Here is an 18167-nt window from a genome sequence, read left to right on the forward strand (position 1 = left end):
ACTACTCAGCAGTGGTGATGAGTCAAAGGCTCACTTATTGTCACTTTCTCGAGAATGGGAAACACAGTGTGCAGCTTGTAGGTGCAAAGAATGTGGGCTCATAGGCCCCTGTTATCCCCGAGTCACTAATGTGAATGGACCCTCCCCTTTTTCATCACTGGTCTGATTACTCAAAGGTTACAACTGTTTGGGATAAACTGCCTCAGTTTGCCCAAATAACTCGAGGAGACCACCAAGTCAAGCAGAGACAGATTTATTTCATTCTCACGAGAATGGGCAAACTCAATGACAGATTTGAGTCTGCAATGATAGGCCCAAACTTTTAGGTTTTTATAGTAATTTTGAGGAGGGGGGAAACCTTCACATGCACAGAGTGAGCTCATACTCTAACATCCAATCCTGTTTCAACCAGGCTGCCTGCTTAGCTCATGATCCATGTATGGAGGCGTGTATAGGAATGTCAAAGAAAATGGGGAGGCAGGAATCACTCCCTTATCTAACTGCAATTGATTCATGACAGGGACTAGGGCTCTGACATGTGATGAATTCCAGATAGGCTGAAGAGACAACAGGCCATAAATCTAAGATATAGCTGTCAAATGGGGAGACTGAGTAGAAATAAATAATGCTAATTGGTAGAACTTGACAAGCAATAAAACTTACTGGGGGGCTGGATATCTTCCAGAACCCATCCTCAGAGTTACAGAACTGACCCAAGTCCATTATCTCATCAATAAAACATAAAGGAGATAGTGAGAATTTAACAAGCAATTAACGTTTAGGCAAAGCAAGAGACTAACTATACTGGGGGGGAGGGCTGGATATCTTTCTTACTCCATCCTTAGAGTTTAATCTGACTCAAATCCATAATTATCCCATATACAACCTACACACAAAAACTATCTAACTAAAACACAGTATGCCTAACCTTAATTTCCATAATTATTCTTTGGATTCTTAGCCAAAATGGGAAGAGACACAGGAACATTTCCTCAATCTTCCCTTATATGGACACAACCCAGGAGAGGACCTAATTGAGACCAGCTCAGGACTCCTTTAACCATATGATCTTTTTTTGCTGGACGGGAAAGAAATGGACAGAGACCTTTTTCCTCAAAAAGGTCCAGAGGAGTGTAATTTGAAGGGTGACTGTTATATCCTTGTTGAGAGGAGACCTATTTCCTCTAAAGTGGAAACATATTTTGTCTGTATAACATATTGGATTGTTTGCATTCACAAGGAGAAAGAAGGAGAAGAAAGAAGAAAATTTGGAACTCCAAATTAAAAAGAAACAACAGTTAAAATTGTTTTAAAATGGAATTGTAAAAAAGCTTACTCATGTATTCATGCAATGTTGATCAACTGGAGAGAGGAAGGTCTGGAGGCAGTGACATCAAACAAAAGGATCTTGCAATGCCAAAGGAGAGAAGTGATTAGGCAGAAAGTGATTGACTCAAGTCTTCTTGTGTCTATTTTTGACACATTCCCACTCACATCTATAGCCTCACATTGGGCATAGATTTGCCCAGATCCACATTTCTAGAAACAGTCACAACTGGGATACTGGGTTGATCATAGTAAAGGTCCTCACTTTTAGTGCATGTCTGGAATGGGAAAATGGGGACTCATAGAGACATGTTTTCTTCCCAATTACAGTAATCTCACCTAGTGACTGACAAAATCCCCAAGTGTCCAGGCTAAGCTCCTTCCAGTGTCAAGCAGCCCCTCCTCTCTGCCTCTTTGAATTGACACGTTCTCCAGCAGGGGGCAGGAGAGGTCCAGGTGCATGAGCAGAGGTAGGTGAGGCATCTCCAAAGCCTACAGGCTGTGAGCTCCTGCCATCTCTTCCCCCTCCCCAGGGCTGGGAGCTCTCTACTGGTTATGGGGGATCTAGTCCTGGGACACAGAGAGAAGGCCCCCCGCCTCATTGATCCACAACCAGCTCCAACCATTCCCACATCAGACACTAAACAGGAGCCTGTCTTTGCTCTTGAGGTCACACATTTGAGGACAGAGAGGAGGGAGGCCCCTCCCCCAGAGTCAGGCTCAGCCAGGGTGACTCAGTGTGTCTCACAGGGTCCTGAGAAGAGGCTCAGAGCAGACCTGGGGCTGTTTTGCATATGGAGCCCCAGGGGCCTGCAGGGAGCCCTGCTCAGGGTAGAAAAGCTTCCTCCCTCCTTGCTGCCCCCTCAGGGCTCTGAGTGCTCTCTCTGCAGGTGTCTGAAGGCCAGGATGATCTCCCCATGGCAGCTCCTCTGGCTGCTGGTGCTCTGGGCTCAGGGTAAGACCCAGCAGGGCAGGGAAGGGGTGAGGAGGTCACAGGTTTTCAGGGATTAAAGACCTGATGACCCCTGGATCCAGGGGGTGAGGGAGCTTAAGTACATCACAGGCAGGTGGGGCTGAGGAGCATGGCCAGGCCCCAGATTACAAACTTTGTGGGGTCTGTGGGAAAGATGGTTTATGTCCCATGTTGACAGTAAATACAAGTACTTGTCAGTCATTTCGGATTTCAGGGTCTCCACATAATTGTCTTGTTCCTAGATTTTGATTTGGACATTCATACATTTCTGTCTTCCTTGAACTTTTCTGGTTTCCTAGATTCCCAAGGAGCCATTGTGCTGAACCAGTCTCCAGCCTCCTTGTCTGGGTCTTCAGGAGAGAGAGTCACCATCAGCTGCAAGGCCAGTCAGAGTGTGACAGATAGTAATGGTGATAGCTACCTTCACTGGTACCAGCAGACACCTGGCCAAGCCCCCAGGCTCCTCATCTCCTATGCTAACAGGCTGGCATCTGGAATCCCTGCCCGCTTCAGTGGCAGTGGGTCTGGGATAGATTTCACTCTCACCATCAGCAGCTTGGAGCCTGAGGATGCTGGAGATTATTACTGTCAGCATGGTAATATCCCTCTCCCACAGTGTTTCAGGCCTGAACAAGAACCTCCCCAGGCTGCTCAGGGGATTCAGCTCAGAGCAGCAGCTGCTTCCTCTCTGGTCCCCAGGCAGAGCAGCCCCTGCTCTCTGGGCAGGCTCACATCTCCCAGGGCTTCTCCTTTCTGGTCCCTCAGGTCCCCTCCTTTCTCACAAAGACTTGTCTGTCACATGTCCTGTCCCCAAGCAGAGGGGAGGCAGCACAGCCCCCTGGGAAACAAAGAGCTAAATATAAGTGGAGGAGAAGGTGATATTTGAAGTCCATTTGATAGCTTTGCCTCCACATAAAGTGTTTCTCTTGTTGGGGCCATAAGTTCACGTTGAGGGGTCTTTGCTCCCATTTGGGTTTCCTTAGCAAATGTCCTGGAGTGTTTGTCCATTTCCTTATGCAGCTGGTTTTACAGATGAGGAAACTGAGGCAAATAGCAGTAAGTGACATGACCAGGGTCCCATAGCTAGTAAATGTCTAAGGTCAGATTTGAACTCAGGATCATGAGTCTTTTTGAATCCAGGTCCAGAGACACTGGGTCCATCAGACAGCACTGAGTGGGAGCAGGGAGTTCTGTAACTCCCCCCTTGGAGAAGATGACCACCAAGTGCAAGGTCCAGCCTAGCTCCTGGTCAGACTTGGCTGAAGACATGGACCTGGAGGAAATTGTTTGCACAGGGCAGAGCTGAGGCAGAAAGTCAAATTCCCCTTCCTGCAAAGTGCTTTGTGTTGTGATGTTTAGTTCCCACTACCTGAGGAGAGTATATAAATATGGAGTTTGGAGAGAATTAAGAGTTCTGCTTTCTGTGGTATTTTTTTTCTTTTTTGTTTTTGTTGTTGGTTCAATTGGGGTTAAGTGACTTGCCCAGGGTCACACAGGTAGTAAGTGTCAAGTGTCTGAGGCTGGATTTGAACTCAGGTCCTCCTGAATCCAGGGCCTGTGCCCTGTCCACTGCACTACCTAACTGCCCCTTTCTGTGGTGTTTTGAGAGATAGCCTGCAGGTATCAAGGTAACATAATCCTTGGGCCTGTTGTTAAAAATGTTTGTTAAAGAAAGAATTGGATAAAGCTGCAAACAATATGGGAGGGACACTAGTGTTAGAATTTTATTGAGCTTTCAATGGGAAATATAAGAAAATGGATCTACTGGAGGAGTGCCCTGGAGACAAGACATCTTCCAGACTGCTCCCAAGGAAAGTGGTTCCAGAGACCTGACAGCTGCATGGGACATCTAAGATTCACAATGAAATTGCTAAATGAATGGACACTGGGGGGGGGGGGGGAGGTATTACTGAAATTACAAATATGATGCTGGAGTACCTAGGTGGCTCAGTGGATAAAGCACCAGTCCTGGATTCAGGAGGACTTGAGTTGCAATCCGTCCTCAGACACTTAACACTTACTAGCTGTGTGACCCTGGGCAAGTCACATAATCCCAATTGCCTCACCAAAAAAAGAGAAAAAGATATATCATGCTAGCAGAGGATTGAGGGAGGTCCAATGGTCAAAAACAAAGAGGAGGGATTTGTGAGGAAAAAGTGGGCCCCCTCCTCATTATGAATGAAACTGTCTGGGAATTTAAGTGTCTGAGAGGGAAGAATAAAAATAGGTGCTTGAGAAGCTGATGTCCACAGGTGGGGGTTAATTTCTCAAAAAAGGTTCCCACTGGAAGAAGTGAACAATGCAGGGGGTGGCAGGGTACTGCCTTGATGAAGTAGCCTGTGCCTACATATACGATTGTAACCCTGTGGACTAGATTGCCCTTATAAAAACAGGCCTTCCAGCCTGTACATTGCTCTGCCCACTTGGGGCTGAGCCCATTCTCAAGAGAATGTGAATAAAGCTTTTTTTTCTTTTTTAACATCCCAGTGCTGTGTCTCAGAAAATTTTTCCATATGTTTTTCACACCTAGGGACTCGTTGATTGCTTACTGAACAGTTTTAGAAATTAAGAAATCAAATGCCCCCTACTCATTGTCTTGCAGCTATTAACCTTGTAGCATTGGAAGGGTTAATTCACAACACAGAAAAGAAATCACATTCTCATTGCCAAATTCAAACTCTGAATAGTTCACATTGTAAAAACATCCTGCAGTCAGATTCTGACCTTCCCAGCCTGGCCAGTGCATGGAAGGTGTGAGGGAAGAAGAATCCTCTTCTCAATAATTCTCAGGAACTCAGCAGTGAGGTAACAAAGGCTCTTTATTTCCTTCTCATCAGAAGGAGGCACCCGAGTGTGCAGCTAGTGGGTGCAAAGAAAGGGGGCTTGCAGGCCCTGGTTTTGTTTTGTTTTTTTGTGTGTTTGTTGTTGTTTTTTGGGTACAAGATGAATTTTTTAAAAAGAAACCAAATCCTAATAAACCAATGCAAATCTTCAAGCAGACAAACTGTACAAAAAGACATGGATACTCAGGAGCCAAGATGGCAGAGAAGAATCAGCAAACTGCCTGAGCTCTCCTTCTGTTCCCTCAAAAAGAAGACTGAATCAAGCCTCTGGACTGAAACTACAGAACCTGCAAAGAGACGGAGAGACACAGTCTTCCAACCAGAGATAATTTAGAAGACTTCAGGAAAAGGACGGTCTGACTTGGGCAAAAGGGAGGCCCAGTGCAGGGCAGCAGCCCAGCGCCAAGGGGGTCGGGGCAAGTCAGCAGGAAGCTGCAGGCCACAGCCGAACAACTGAGGCCCCTGGAACCTGGCTCAAAAATCTGGTGGCCCAGCAGGACAGTGGAAAAACCTACCTGCACCAGCCAAGAGGGAAAGTTGCCAGCTGAAGGACCAGTAACAGGACAGGCAGGACTAGGCCCACTGATCCTAGAGCACTTAGACAGGAAGTTGGGGGGGAGATTGCACACACTTCAAGCCCTCAGTGTAAAAAGCTGGTGAAACAGCACCTATACCCCTGCACAAGAAGCCCAAAACAGGGACCCTGGTGCCCCCAGAGCAGAACTCAATTTAAAAAATAAATAAATAAGCTGCAATAATGAGTAAGAAGCAAAAAAGAGCCCTCTCCATTGAGAGCTTCTGTATCAATAGGGAAGAAGCCAACACAAACTCAGATGAGGACAATACCTTCAAATTGCCTACATGTGAAGCCTCAGGAGGAAACGAGAATTGGTCTCAAAAACAAAAAGCCTTTTGGAAGAGCTCAAAGAGGATTTTAAAAATCAATTGAAAGAGGTAGAAGAAAAATGGGGAAAGAAATGAAAGCAAAACAAGAAAAATATGAAAAAAGAATCAGTAGCTTGGAAAAGGAAGAACAAAGATTGACTGCAGAAAACAATTCCTTAAAAAAATTCATCTGGCCAAATGGAAAAAAAGGTGCAGAATTTCACTGAAGCAATCAGTGCTTCAAAAATTCATCTGGCAAAATGGAAAAAAAGGTGCATAATCTCATTGAAGAGAACAATGCCTTAAAAATTAAAATTGGACAGTTGGAAGATAAGGAGAAGTTCAATTAATTACAAGAGGAATTAGACAGGAATACTATACCAGTGGGGGATCTGAATCTCCCCCTCTCAGAATTAGATAAATCTAGTGAAAAAATAAATAAGAAAAAAGTGAAAGAGGTGAATAGATTACTAGAAAAGTTAGACATGATAGATGTCTGGAGAAAATTGAATGGGGATAGAAAGGAATATAACTTTTTTTTCAGCAGTACATGGCGCATTTTCAAAAATTGACCATGTATTAGGGCACAAAAACACCATAGTCAAATGTAGAAAGTAAATATATAGTAAATGCATAGTTCTCAGATCATGATGCAGTAAAAAATTACATGTAAAAAAGAGCCAGGGGAAAGTAGAATGAAAATCAATTGGTAACTAAATAATTTCATTCTAAAGAATGAATGGGCCAAACAACATAACATAGAAACAATCAATAACTATATCCAAGAGAATGACAAGAATGAGACAACATACCAAAATCTGTGGGATGCAGCCAAAGCAGTGCTTAGGGGAAAATTTATAGCTCTAAATGCTTACATGAATAAAAAAGAGAAAGAGGAGATTAATGAATTGGGCATGCAACTTAAAAAGCTAGAAAGAGAACAAATGAGAAATCCCCAATTGGATACTAAACTAGAGATCGTGAAAATTAAAGGAGAAATTAATAAGATTGAAAGCAAAAAAACTATAGAATTAATCAATAAAACTAAGAGCTGGGTTTATGAAAAAACAATAAAATAGATAAAATATTGGTTCATTTGATTAGAAAAAGAAAGAAAACGAAATTACCAGTATCAAAAATGAAAAAGGTGGATGTTACCACCAATGAAGGGGACATTAAATCAATAATTAGGAATTATTTTGCCCAACTGTATGCTAATAAATTTGACAATCTAATTGAAATGGATGAATATTTACAAAAATACAAACTGCCCAGATTAACTGAAGAGGAAATAAAATCCTTAAATAAACCCATATTAGAAAAAGAAATTGAACAAGCCATTAATGAACTCCCTAAGAAAAAATCCCCAGGGCCAGATGGGTTTACAGGTGAATTTTACCAAACATTTAAAGAACAATTAATTCCAACAGTATACAAATTATTTGGAAAAATAGGTGAAGGAGTTCGACCAAATTTGTTATATGACACAAATATGGTGGTGATACCAAAACCAGGCAAAGAAAAAAACAGAGAAAGAAAATTATAGACCAATTTCCCTAATGAATATTGATGCTAAAATCTTAAATAAGATATTAGCAAGGAAATTACAGCAAGTGATCACCAAGATAATACACTATGACCAGGTGGCATTTATACCAGGAATGCAGGGCTGGTTCAACATTAGGAAAACTATTGACATAATCAACCACATCAATAAGAAAACCAACCAAAATCATATGATTATCTCAATAGATGCAGAGAAAGCTTTTGACAAAGTACAGCACCCATTCCTAATAAAAACACTAGAGAGTTTAGGAATAGGGGGAGCTTTCCTTAAAATAATAAACAGTATCTACCTAAAGCCATCACCATCAGCAAGTATTATATGCAATGGAGATAAATTAGAGGCCTTCCCAATAAGATCAGGGGTGAAACAGGGATGTCCATTATCACCCCTATTATTTAATATTGTCCTAGAAATGTTAGCTTTAGCAATCAGAGAAGAGAAAGGAATTAAAGGAATTGGAATAGGCAAGGAGGAAACAAAACTATCACTCTTTGCAGATGATATGATGGTATACTTAAAGAATCCTAGAGAATCGACTCAAAAATTACTTGAAACAATGAACAACTTTAGCAAAGTAGCAGGATATAAAATAAACCCACATAAATCATCAGCATTTCTATACATGACCAACAAAGTCCAGCAGCAAGAGATATAAAGGGAAATTCCATTTAAAGTAACGGTAGATAATATAAAATACTTGGGAGTCTACTTGCCAAGACAAACCCAGGAACTCTATGAACACAACTACCAAACACTCTTCACACAAATCAAATCAGATCTAAATAATTGGAAAGCTATCAATTGCTCATGGATAGGCAGAGCTAATATAGTAAAAATGACAATACTGCCCACATTAATTTACTTATTCAATGCCATACCAATCAGACTACCTAACAATTATTTTATACAGCTGGAAAAAATAATAACAAAATTTATCTGGAAAAACAAAAAAATCAAGAATATCCAGGGAAATAATGAAAAAAAATTCACAGGAAGGTGGGTTAGCGGTACCAAACCTGGAGCTTTACTATAAAGCAGCAGTCATCAAAACTATCTGGTCCTGAGGGGCGGAGCCAAGATGGCGGAGAGGAAGCAGCAAGCTGCCTGAGCTCTCCTTCTGTTCCCTCAAAACGAACATTAAATCAAGCCTCTGGACGGATTCTGAAACTACAGAACCTGCAAAGATACAGAGAGACACAGTCCTCCAACCAGAGATAATTTAGAAGACTTCAGGAAAAGGTCGGTCTGACTCAGGCAAAAGGGAGGCCCAGCGCAGGGCAGCAACCAAGTGCTGAGGGGGTCGGGGCAAGTCAGCAGGAGCTGCGGGCCACAGCCAAACAACTGAGGCTCCCGGAACCTGGTTCAAAAATCTGGTGGCCAAGAAGGACAGTGGAAAAACCTACCTGCACTGGCCGAGAGGGCCACGAACGGTGGGATCAGACGCCAGGGTCTGGCGCCTGGCTGGCCGAGCACAATCAGACAGGAAGTACAGGGCCCAGGATCTCCACACACTATAAAGGCCTCAGAGTAAAAGCCCGGTCACACAGCACCTATACACCTGCACAAGAAGCCCAAAACAGGGACCCTGGTGCCCCCAGAGCAGACCTCAACTTAAAGAATAAATAAATAGGCTGCAATAATGAGTAAGAAGCAAAAAAGAACCCTCTCCATTGAGAGCTTCTGTATCAATAGGGAAGAAGCCAACACAAACTCAGATGAGGACAATAGCCTCAAATTGTCTACATCTGAAGCCTCACAAGGGAAGGTGAATTGGTCGCAAGAACAAAAAGCCTTCCTGAAAGAGCTCAAAAAGGATTTTAAAAATCAATTGCAAGAGGTAGAAGAAAAAATGGGGAGAGAAATGAAAGCAAAACAAAAAAACTATGAAAAAAGAATCAGCAGCCTGGAAAAGGAAGCTGAAGAAAACAATTCCTTAAAAAATTCATCTGGCCAAATGGAAAAAAAGCTGCATAATCTCACTGAAGAAAACAATACCTTAAAAAATTCACTTGGCCAAATGGAAAAAAAAGGTGCATAATCTCACTGAAGAAAACAATACCTTAAAAAATTCACTTAGCCAAATGGAAAAAAAAGGTGCATAATCTCACTGAAGAAAACAATGCCTTAAAAATTAAAGTGGGACAGTTGGAAGATAAGGAATCCATGAGACACCAAGAATCAGTCAAGCAGAATAAAAAAAATGAAAAAATAGAAGAAAATGTGAAATACCTCATTGGAAAGACAACTGATCTGGAAAACAGATCGAGGAGAGACAATCTGAGAATCATTGGACTGCCTGAAAGCCATGACCAGAAAAAGAATCTAGACACCATATTCCAGGAAATTATTAAGGAGAACTGCCCTGATATCATAGAATCAGAGGATAAAATCATCATTGAAAGAATCCACCGATCACCTCCTGAAAGAGACCCCAAAAGGAAAACTCCAAGGAATATTGTAGCCAAATTCCAGAATTATCAGGTGAAGGAGAAAATATTCCAAGCAGCCAGAAAGAAGCAATTTAAATATCATGGAGCCACAGTCAGGATTGCTCAGGACCTGGCAGCTTCAACGTTAAAGGACCGCAAGGCTTGGAATATGATATTCCGGAAAGCAAAGGAGCTTGGATTGCAGCCAAGAATCTATTACCCAGCAAAAATGTGCATTTTCTTTCAGGGGAAAAGATGGACATTTAATGACATTGGGGACTTTCAATCTTTCCTGGTGAAAAGACCAGAACTGAATAGAAAATTTGATCTCAACATACAAGACTCAAGAGAAGTTTAAAAAGGTAAACAGAGGGGGAAAAAAGTTACCCTATTAGGTTAAACTGTTTATATCTCTACACAGGAAGATAATACTCATAACTCTTAAGAACTGTAATGTATTTGGGCAGAGAGAAGGACTTTATATAGAGGGTATAAATATAAATTGTCTTTGATGTGATGATACAAAAGAATTAAGGGGATAAAAAGGGAGTCTATGGGGAGGAGAGGAAGGGGGAGGTGGAATGGGATGAATCATATCATATGAAGAGGTGGAAAAAAACCTATTACAATAGAGGGAAAGAAAGGAGGGGGGAACATGGTTTCAACCCTATTCTCATTAGATTTGACTCAAAGAGGGAATAACATATACGTTCATTGGGATAAAGAAACTTAACTCATTCTTTAGGGAAACAAAAGGGGAAGGGAAAGGGGGGGACTGATAGAAGGGAGGACAAAAGCAAGGGAGAAAAGGGTAAAGAAAAGAGAGGGGGGTGATAAAAAGGGAGGGCAGATTGGGGGAGGCAGGGGTAAGAAGTAAAACGTCGGTGAGGAGGAATAGGGTGAAAGAAGGGGGGAAAAGTACAAAGGGGGTAAATAGAATGGAGGGGAATAGACAGTCAGTAATAATAACTGTGAATGTGAATGGGATGAACTCTGCTATAAAACGGAAGCGAATTGCAGAGTGGATTAAAAACCAGAACCCTACAATATGCTGTTTACAAGAAACACATTTGAAGCAGAGAGATACACACAGAGTAAAGGTAAAAGGCTGGAGCAGAATATATTATGCCTCAGCTAAAGTAAAAAAGGCAGGGGTAGCAATCCTTATCTCAGACAAAGTGCAGGCAAAAATAGATCTCATTAAAAGAGATAAGGAAGGAAATTACATCTTACTTAAAGGTACTATAGATAATGAAGTAATATCAATATTAAATATGTATGCGCCAAGTGGTATAGCATCCAAGTTCTTAGAGGAGAAGTTAAATGAGTTACAAGAGGAATTAGATAGTAATACTATACTAGTGGGGGATCTGAATCTCCCCCTCTCAGAATTAGATAAATCTAGCCAAAAAATAAATAAGAAAGAAGTGAATGAGGTGAATAGATTACTAGAAAAGTTAGACATGATAGATGTCTGGAGAAAATTGAATGGGGATAGAAAGGAATATACCTTTTTCTCAGCAGTACATGGCACATTTTCAAAAATTGACCATGTATTAGGGCACAAAAACATCATAGTCAAATGTAGAAAGGCAGAAATAGTAAATGCATCCTTCTCAGATCATGATGCAATAAAAATTACATGTAAGAAAGAGCCAGGGAAAAGTAGAATGAAAATCAATTGGAAACTAAATAATTTCATTCTAAAGAATGATTGGGCCAAACAAGAAATCATAGAAACAATCAATAACTTTATCCAAGAGAATGACAATAATGAGACAACATACCAAAATCTATGGGATGCAGCCAAAGCAGTGCTTAGGGGAAAATTTATAGCTCTAAATGCTTACATGAATAAAAAAGAGAAAGAGGAGATTAATGAATTGGGCATGCAACTTAAAAAGCTAGAAAAAGAACAAATTAGAAATCCCCAATTAGACACTAAATTAGAGATCCTGAAAATTAAAGGAGAAATTAAATCACTGCTCTGATTTTTTCTGTTGTAACAGGATTAATGCAGGAATAGGATTAATGTTATTATGTGTATATATATGTGTGTGTGTATATATATATATATATCTATATGTATATGTATAGAGATATATAGATATAACCTATATCAGATTACCTGCTGTCTAGGGGAGGGGGGAGGGAGGGGTGGGAGGGAGAAAAATCTGAAATTGTAAAGCATGTATAAACAAAAGTTGAGAACTATCTTTACATGTAATGGAAAAAAAATAAAATACCTCATACATAAAAAAAAAAAAAAACAACTATCTGGTCCTGGGGCAGCTAGATGGCGCAGTGGTAAAGCACTGGCCCTGGATTCAGGACTACCTGAATTCAAATCCAGCCTCAGACACTTGACACTTACTAGCTGTGTGACCCTGGGCAAGTCACTTAACCCTCATTGCCCTGCAAAAAAACAAAACAAAACAAAACAAAAAACCTATCTGGTACTATTCAATGATCAGTTGTGAATGAGTTAACTACTCTCAGCAGTGCAATGATCCAAGACAATTCCAAGGAACTAATGAGGAAGCTTACTATGCACCTGTATAGAAAGAACTTATAAAAAGAACACTTGTGGGTTGTACATATATAACCTGATTGTGATCTTGTGGATGGGGGAGGAAAGGGAGGGAGGGAGAGGGAAAAACTTGGAACTCTAAAACTTATAAAAAAGAATGTTGAAAATGACCCTTACATGTAAATGGAAAATAAAATGTTTGTTGCTAAAGAAAAAAAAATTAAAAAAAAAAACTATCTGGTTCTGGCTAAGAAATAGAGTGGAGGATCAATGGAATAGGCTACCCACAGGAAACACAGTAGTAAATCTCACTAGTAATGTAGTGTTTGATAAACCCAAAGGCTCCAGCTTCTGGGATAGGAACTCAGTATTTGACAAAACCTGCTAGGAAAACTGGAAGATATTATGGCAGAAATTAGGCATAGACCAACATCTTACACCTTATACTAAAATAAGGTAAAAATGGATATATGATTTAGACATAAGAGGTATTACAAGAGGTAAATTAGGAGAGAGGAATAGTCTACCTTTCAGATCTTTGGAAAGGAAAACAGTTTATGACCAAAAAAGAGATAGAGAATATTATAAAATGCAAAATGGATGATTTTGATTACATTAAATTTTAAAAGTTTCTGTACAAACAGAAGCAATGCATCCAAACTTAGAAGGGAGGCAGAAAGCTGGGAAACAATTTTTATGGCCAGTACTTCTGATAAAGGCCTCATTTCTTTTCTTTTTCTTTTTTTTTTTTTTAGTGAGGCAATTGGGGTTAAGTGACTTGCCCAGGGTCACACAGCTAGTAAGTGTTAAGTGTCTGAGGCTGGATTTGAACTCAGGTACTCCTGACTCCAGGGCCAGTGCTCTATCCACTGTGCCACCTAGCTGCCCCAAAGGCCTTATTTCTAAAATATATAGGGAACTAAATCAAATTTATAAGAATCCAAGTCATTCCTCAATTGAGAAATGGTCAGGCAGGTTTCTGATGAAGAAATCAAAGCTATCTATAGCCATATGAAAAAATGCTCTAAATCTCTAATGATTAGAGAGATGTGAATTAAAACAACTCTGAGCTACCACCTGACACCTATCAGATTGGTTAAAATGACAAAAAAGGAAAATAATAAATGTTGGAGAAGCTGTGGGAAAATTGGAACACTGATGCATTGTTGGTGGAGCTGTGAGCTGATCCAACCATTCTGGAGAACAATTTGGAATTATGCCCAAAGGGCGATAAAGCTGTGCACACCCTTTGACCCAGCAATACCACTTTTGGGTCTTTTCCCCAAAGAGATCATGGAAAGGGGAGAGGGACCCATGTGCACAAAAATATTTCTAGCTGCTCTTTATGTGGTGGCAAGGAATTGGAAGTTGAGGGGATGCCCATCAATTGGGGAATGGCTGGACAAGTTGTGGTATATGAATGTAATGAAATACTATTGTGCTGTAAGAAATGATGAGCAGGAGGAGTTCAGAGAAACCTGGAGGGTCTTTCCTGGGCTAATGATGAGTGAGATGAGCACAACCAAAAGAACATTGGACACAGTATCATCAGCACTGTGTGTTGATCTACTGTGATGGACTATATTCTTCTCACCAATGCAATGGTACAGAAGAGTTCCAGGAAACTCATGATAGAACAGGATCTCCAAATCCAGGAAAAAAAAAAAAAAAGAAAGAACTGGAGTATAGATGCTGAATGAACCATATTATTTCTTTTGCTTTTGTTGTTGTTGTTTTTCCACTTTGAGGTTTTTCGCCATTGCTCTTATTTTTCTCTTATAACATGACTAATGCAGAAATATGTTTAATGTTATTATGTGTGTGTGCATATATATATATATGTATATATGTGTGTGTATAGATATATATACAGATATAGATATAGATATAGATATATCACCTGTATCAGATTACTTGCTGTCTAGGGAAGGGGGGAGGGAGGGAGAAAAATCTGAAATTGGAAAGCTTGTACAAACAAAAGTTGAGAACGATCTTTGCATGTAACATAAAAAAAATAAAATACTTTATTAAAAAAAAAAAGACATGGAGAGAAGGCTCCTTGGGAAGGGGGAAGCGGCTCCACCGGAGAAGCCAATAGGGCTGTGCCTTCCCAGGCACTGCCCTTCCCACCCCTAATGAATCCACCTCATTTGTCCCCAGCCAGAGCTGGCCTGGCCTGCATTCTCCCCCAATGCCAGGGGAATGCTCCAAGGGCAGCTTGTCCTCCAGCCTCCAAGGCTGCTTCTGTTGGCAAGTTCAGTGTAGGAGAACAGAGCTCCCCTGGCCGGTCTGTCCTCCAATGGTCTTGTTAACTGAGGCTACTGCTGCTGCTGGCCTGGGAGCTGTCCATACCGGGATGCTCTGGCCTGTGTTGATTCTTCTTCCTTCCTTTCTTCTTCCTTTTCCGCTCAGAATCTTCTTCCTTTTTCTTTTTCTTGTGATCTGAATCGGACGGAATTTCTGGGGGGACGGGGTCCTGGGTCCGACTCCGTTTGTGCTTGTGCTTATTCTTCTCCTTGGGGGGCTGGATATGCATCACGCGGCATTGCTCTGGCAGCGGGCCGGCGTGCAGGCGGAAGCCTGCCAGCATGGTGCCCGTGATAGGGGTGAAGGAACCACCAAGGATGGGCGGCTTCTCCATGAGAGAACGGAGGCTGCTGTTGTCATGGGAGCCGGGCAGGTCGATCATCCCGGGCAGGTCGGGGAGGAAGTCACTCAGCTTCTCCTTCACCTTCTTCCCGCAGAATTTATTGTAGGCATGCTCCAAGTTGTAGTGAGTGATCAGATTGGTGCTGCCTGTCAGGTCCGTGCTGCCTGGGAGTTCCCGCATCAGGTAGAAGGGTCCGCACCCAGCTGCCGCCTTGTTAGCGCCGGGAGGAGCTGGGGTCGCAGCGGGCGGCGGGACCGTTCCGGGGCCCCCGCCTGCAGGAGGAGGTGGAGGGGGCGGCTTCCCCTGCCCAAAGCCCAGCATGGCTGGTGGAGGGGGCGGCTCAGTCTGTGCACCAAAAAGCGCTGTGAAGTTCTCCATAGCATGGACAACTCTGCCTCTGCTACAGGTGCTGCCTCCCTTGCAGGCCCTGTTATATACCTTAGTCCCTAATGTGAATGGACCCTCCCCTTTTTCCTCATTGGTCCGATTACTCAAGGGTTACAACCCCCAGGCAAAAACTAGCTAATTGGAACACAGTATTCCCACCCCTCTTCCTTGTATGGGCATAACTCAGAAGTGGACCTTATACATCCTTATATGGACACAACCCCAGAGAGGACCTTATTGAGACCAAAGCTCCTTGAACCATGTGATTTTGTTGGGGGTGGGGGAGGAGGGCATCTGAGACCTTTGTCCTACAAACAGGTCAGGGGGAATATGATTGACTGTTATATCCTCATTCAGAGGAGACAACTACCCTTTTTCTTACAGGAGGTAAGAGGATCTTAGAATTAGCTTTATCAGTGAAAAGGAAAAAGAAAAACTCTCCTTGCAGACAGACAATTACAACACTTTACAGACACAGAACACAATAAAACACACAAACAGACAAACACCTGTGTGACAGAGATCTCAATGTTTAGGTGAGTTTTTCCAGTCTACCTTACTAGAGCCCACTCTGGGTGTGAGGGGAGCAGGGAGGAGGAGAAGAGGGAGTGAGGAGAGACTGAATTTACTACCAGCCAGTCCCACAGAAGAATTCCTCTGAAGGGGAGAGGCTTTTTTTCTGTTGTTCTGCATGGTTCCCTCAACTCTGAGTTCAAACTTAAGCCAACAGAGCTAGTATATGTGGGATCTCTGTGAAGTTTCCCTTGTGCCTGCAGAGTAAGTCCAATTGCAAAATTTAGGTCCCATTTCCTGGCCCCAAATCTTGAGATTCTAACTGATATTATGCCAAGAAGTGCTTCTAAGGTCAAATGAAGCCTAATTGTTCAATTTGCATCTCAAAGGAGAGGAATCCTTTAGCATCCTGTCTCCCTGCCTAGGAGAAGTAGGGCTGTGTGAGCAGTTGAGCTGATATTTTCCCTGCTTCCAGGGAAATATCAAACACCAGTCCCACACTCCTCAGGGCATCCCCCAATTGTCTTGTGTGGACACAAGGCATGGTCCTTGCAAAGGAGACACCACTGCTTTGGCCCTATGACCACCAGCCTCCCTTCCCTTGGGCAGGCACCCCACAAGGGGAGAGGGTTCAGGGCCTAAGGGAGAAAATACACAAAAAGGCTCTTACCTCAGGGTGTTGTGGCAAGAAGAAAGAGGAAGGGTTTTCCTGGTCAGGGAACCAGTTATGTTACAGCTAAATGGGTTCTTGAAAACATTCCCCTTTCAAAGAATTACTCACACATACGATCCAATCAAAATTTAAGTAAAAGTTTTTATTGGTTGTCACACAGAGGCCTGGTTGGGAGAACCCTAGACTTCAATTCCCAGGGAGAAACAGGTTTATGGCATGTTCCTTAATCAGACGGTCATAGAGGTACAGCTGGGAGGAGAAGCCTAACTTCAATTCCCCAAACAAAAGAGAAGATGATAATGTTATAGAGGTGAGAAGGGGGTGGAGGGAGAGACCTAAGACTGAAAAGTTACAGCAGTTTTACAATGAGGATGTTAGCTATATGGATATAGGAATAATAAACATTCCACATTTCTAATTTGGGATTAATGTCACATAGCAAACAGGACCGGCTCCCAACGAAGCTCATGTTGTAAATTCAGGGAGCCCAGCTTTCTGGGTGGCTGCTTTATTATCTGTTTGAACAACCACTACCTGGTTAATCAATTACATTGCTTCTCTAAGGAAAGAGTCATCTCTACCTGACCCCAGCAAGCTGATTGATGGCATTTCTCCATGGTCATTAGTGTCCCCCTCTGGGCCAGAGCTTCCGGAACTGGACCCAGGCCTATCAGGCTGCTGCTACAAGGACCTAAGAGTGAATCCTATTAGCAAAACTCCAGGGTCTATCCACTGCCATTATTTGCAATGGTGCTTTGGTGTGCTCAGGAATCCTTGGAAGAAGGGTGGCAATGGATGAAAGACAGACATTGACTTGTTTGGTGAAGACACATCTGTTATCAAAGGGATGATTGCAGCAACATTTTAATCAGTTCCATGCAATTCAAAATCATTTGGTGAGTACCTGCTGTATACTCAACACCTAAGACTCTGTTTTATCTTATCAACGAAACTGGCATAACTTGACAAATTCTCTAGTGTTTGGTAATGGCTTGGGCATGTTTTTGGGAACCTGTATGCAGGAATGGCCTCAGAAACCCATCAGGGGATTTAAAGAGCTTCCAAAATATCACAACCCCTGGTGGGCAGAGATCCCTCATGGGGGGGAGGGGCTCAAAGCCCCCTGAATTCCAATCAGGTTTACCTCTTTAATGGGCCCCCAGATGTCTGATTAAAAAGAAGTCCTAGCCACTAAAGCAGGCCTTGGTTATATCAACCCTGAGAATAAATGTACTTTTTGATTCTTTATTTTTCTTTGGGGTTTTTCTGTATATGTCTTCTTACACAACATGACTAAAGTGGTGAGAGGAAAACAACTCCTGCTCGATAATTGCCTGGAACAACTCAGCAGTGGTGATGTGTCAAAGGCTCATTTATTGTCATTCTCTAGA

General features: G+C 42.1%; 1 protein-coding gene and 1 gene segment (V, D, J or C); one reads left to right on the top strand and one right to left on the bottom strand.

Annotated features, from left to right (window-relative positions):
- The first annotated feature begins 2232 nt into the window (after nt 1–2232).
- On the top strand, nt 2233–4840 carry LOC122739558. The segment is given in 3 exon segments: nt 2233–2281; nt 2599–2895; nt 4830–4840. Coding segments are annotated over 3 exon segments (357 nt in total).
- A 10021-nt stretch (nt 4841–14861) lies between these two features.
- On the bottom strand, nt 14862–15593 carry LOC122739559 (mediator of RNA polymerase II transcription subunit 19-like). Its single transcript, XM_043981249.1, has one exon. The coding sequence runs from the start codon at nt 15579–15581 to the stop codon at nt 14862–14864; it is 720 nt and encodes a 239-aa protein (XP_043837184.1). The 5' UTR covers nt 15582–15593.
- Between the last annotated feature and the right edge of the window lie 2574 nt (nt 15594–18167).

Source organism: Dromiciops gliroides, chromosome 2 (assembly GCF_019393635.1).
Source record: "Dromiciops gliroides isolate mDroGli1 chromosome 2, mDroGli1.pri, whole genome shotgun sequence".
NCBI classification, from domain to species: Eukaryota; Metazoa; Chordata; class Mammalia; order Microbiotheria; family Microbiotheriidae; genus Dromiciops; species Dromiciops gliroides.

Coding starts and splice junctions, on each gene's coding strand:
- LOC122739559 (XM_043981249.1), bottom strand. CDS start 15,581: ATGGAGAACTTCACAGCGCTTTTTGGTGCACAGACTGAGCCGCCCCCT.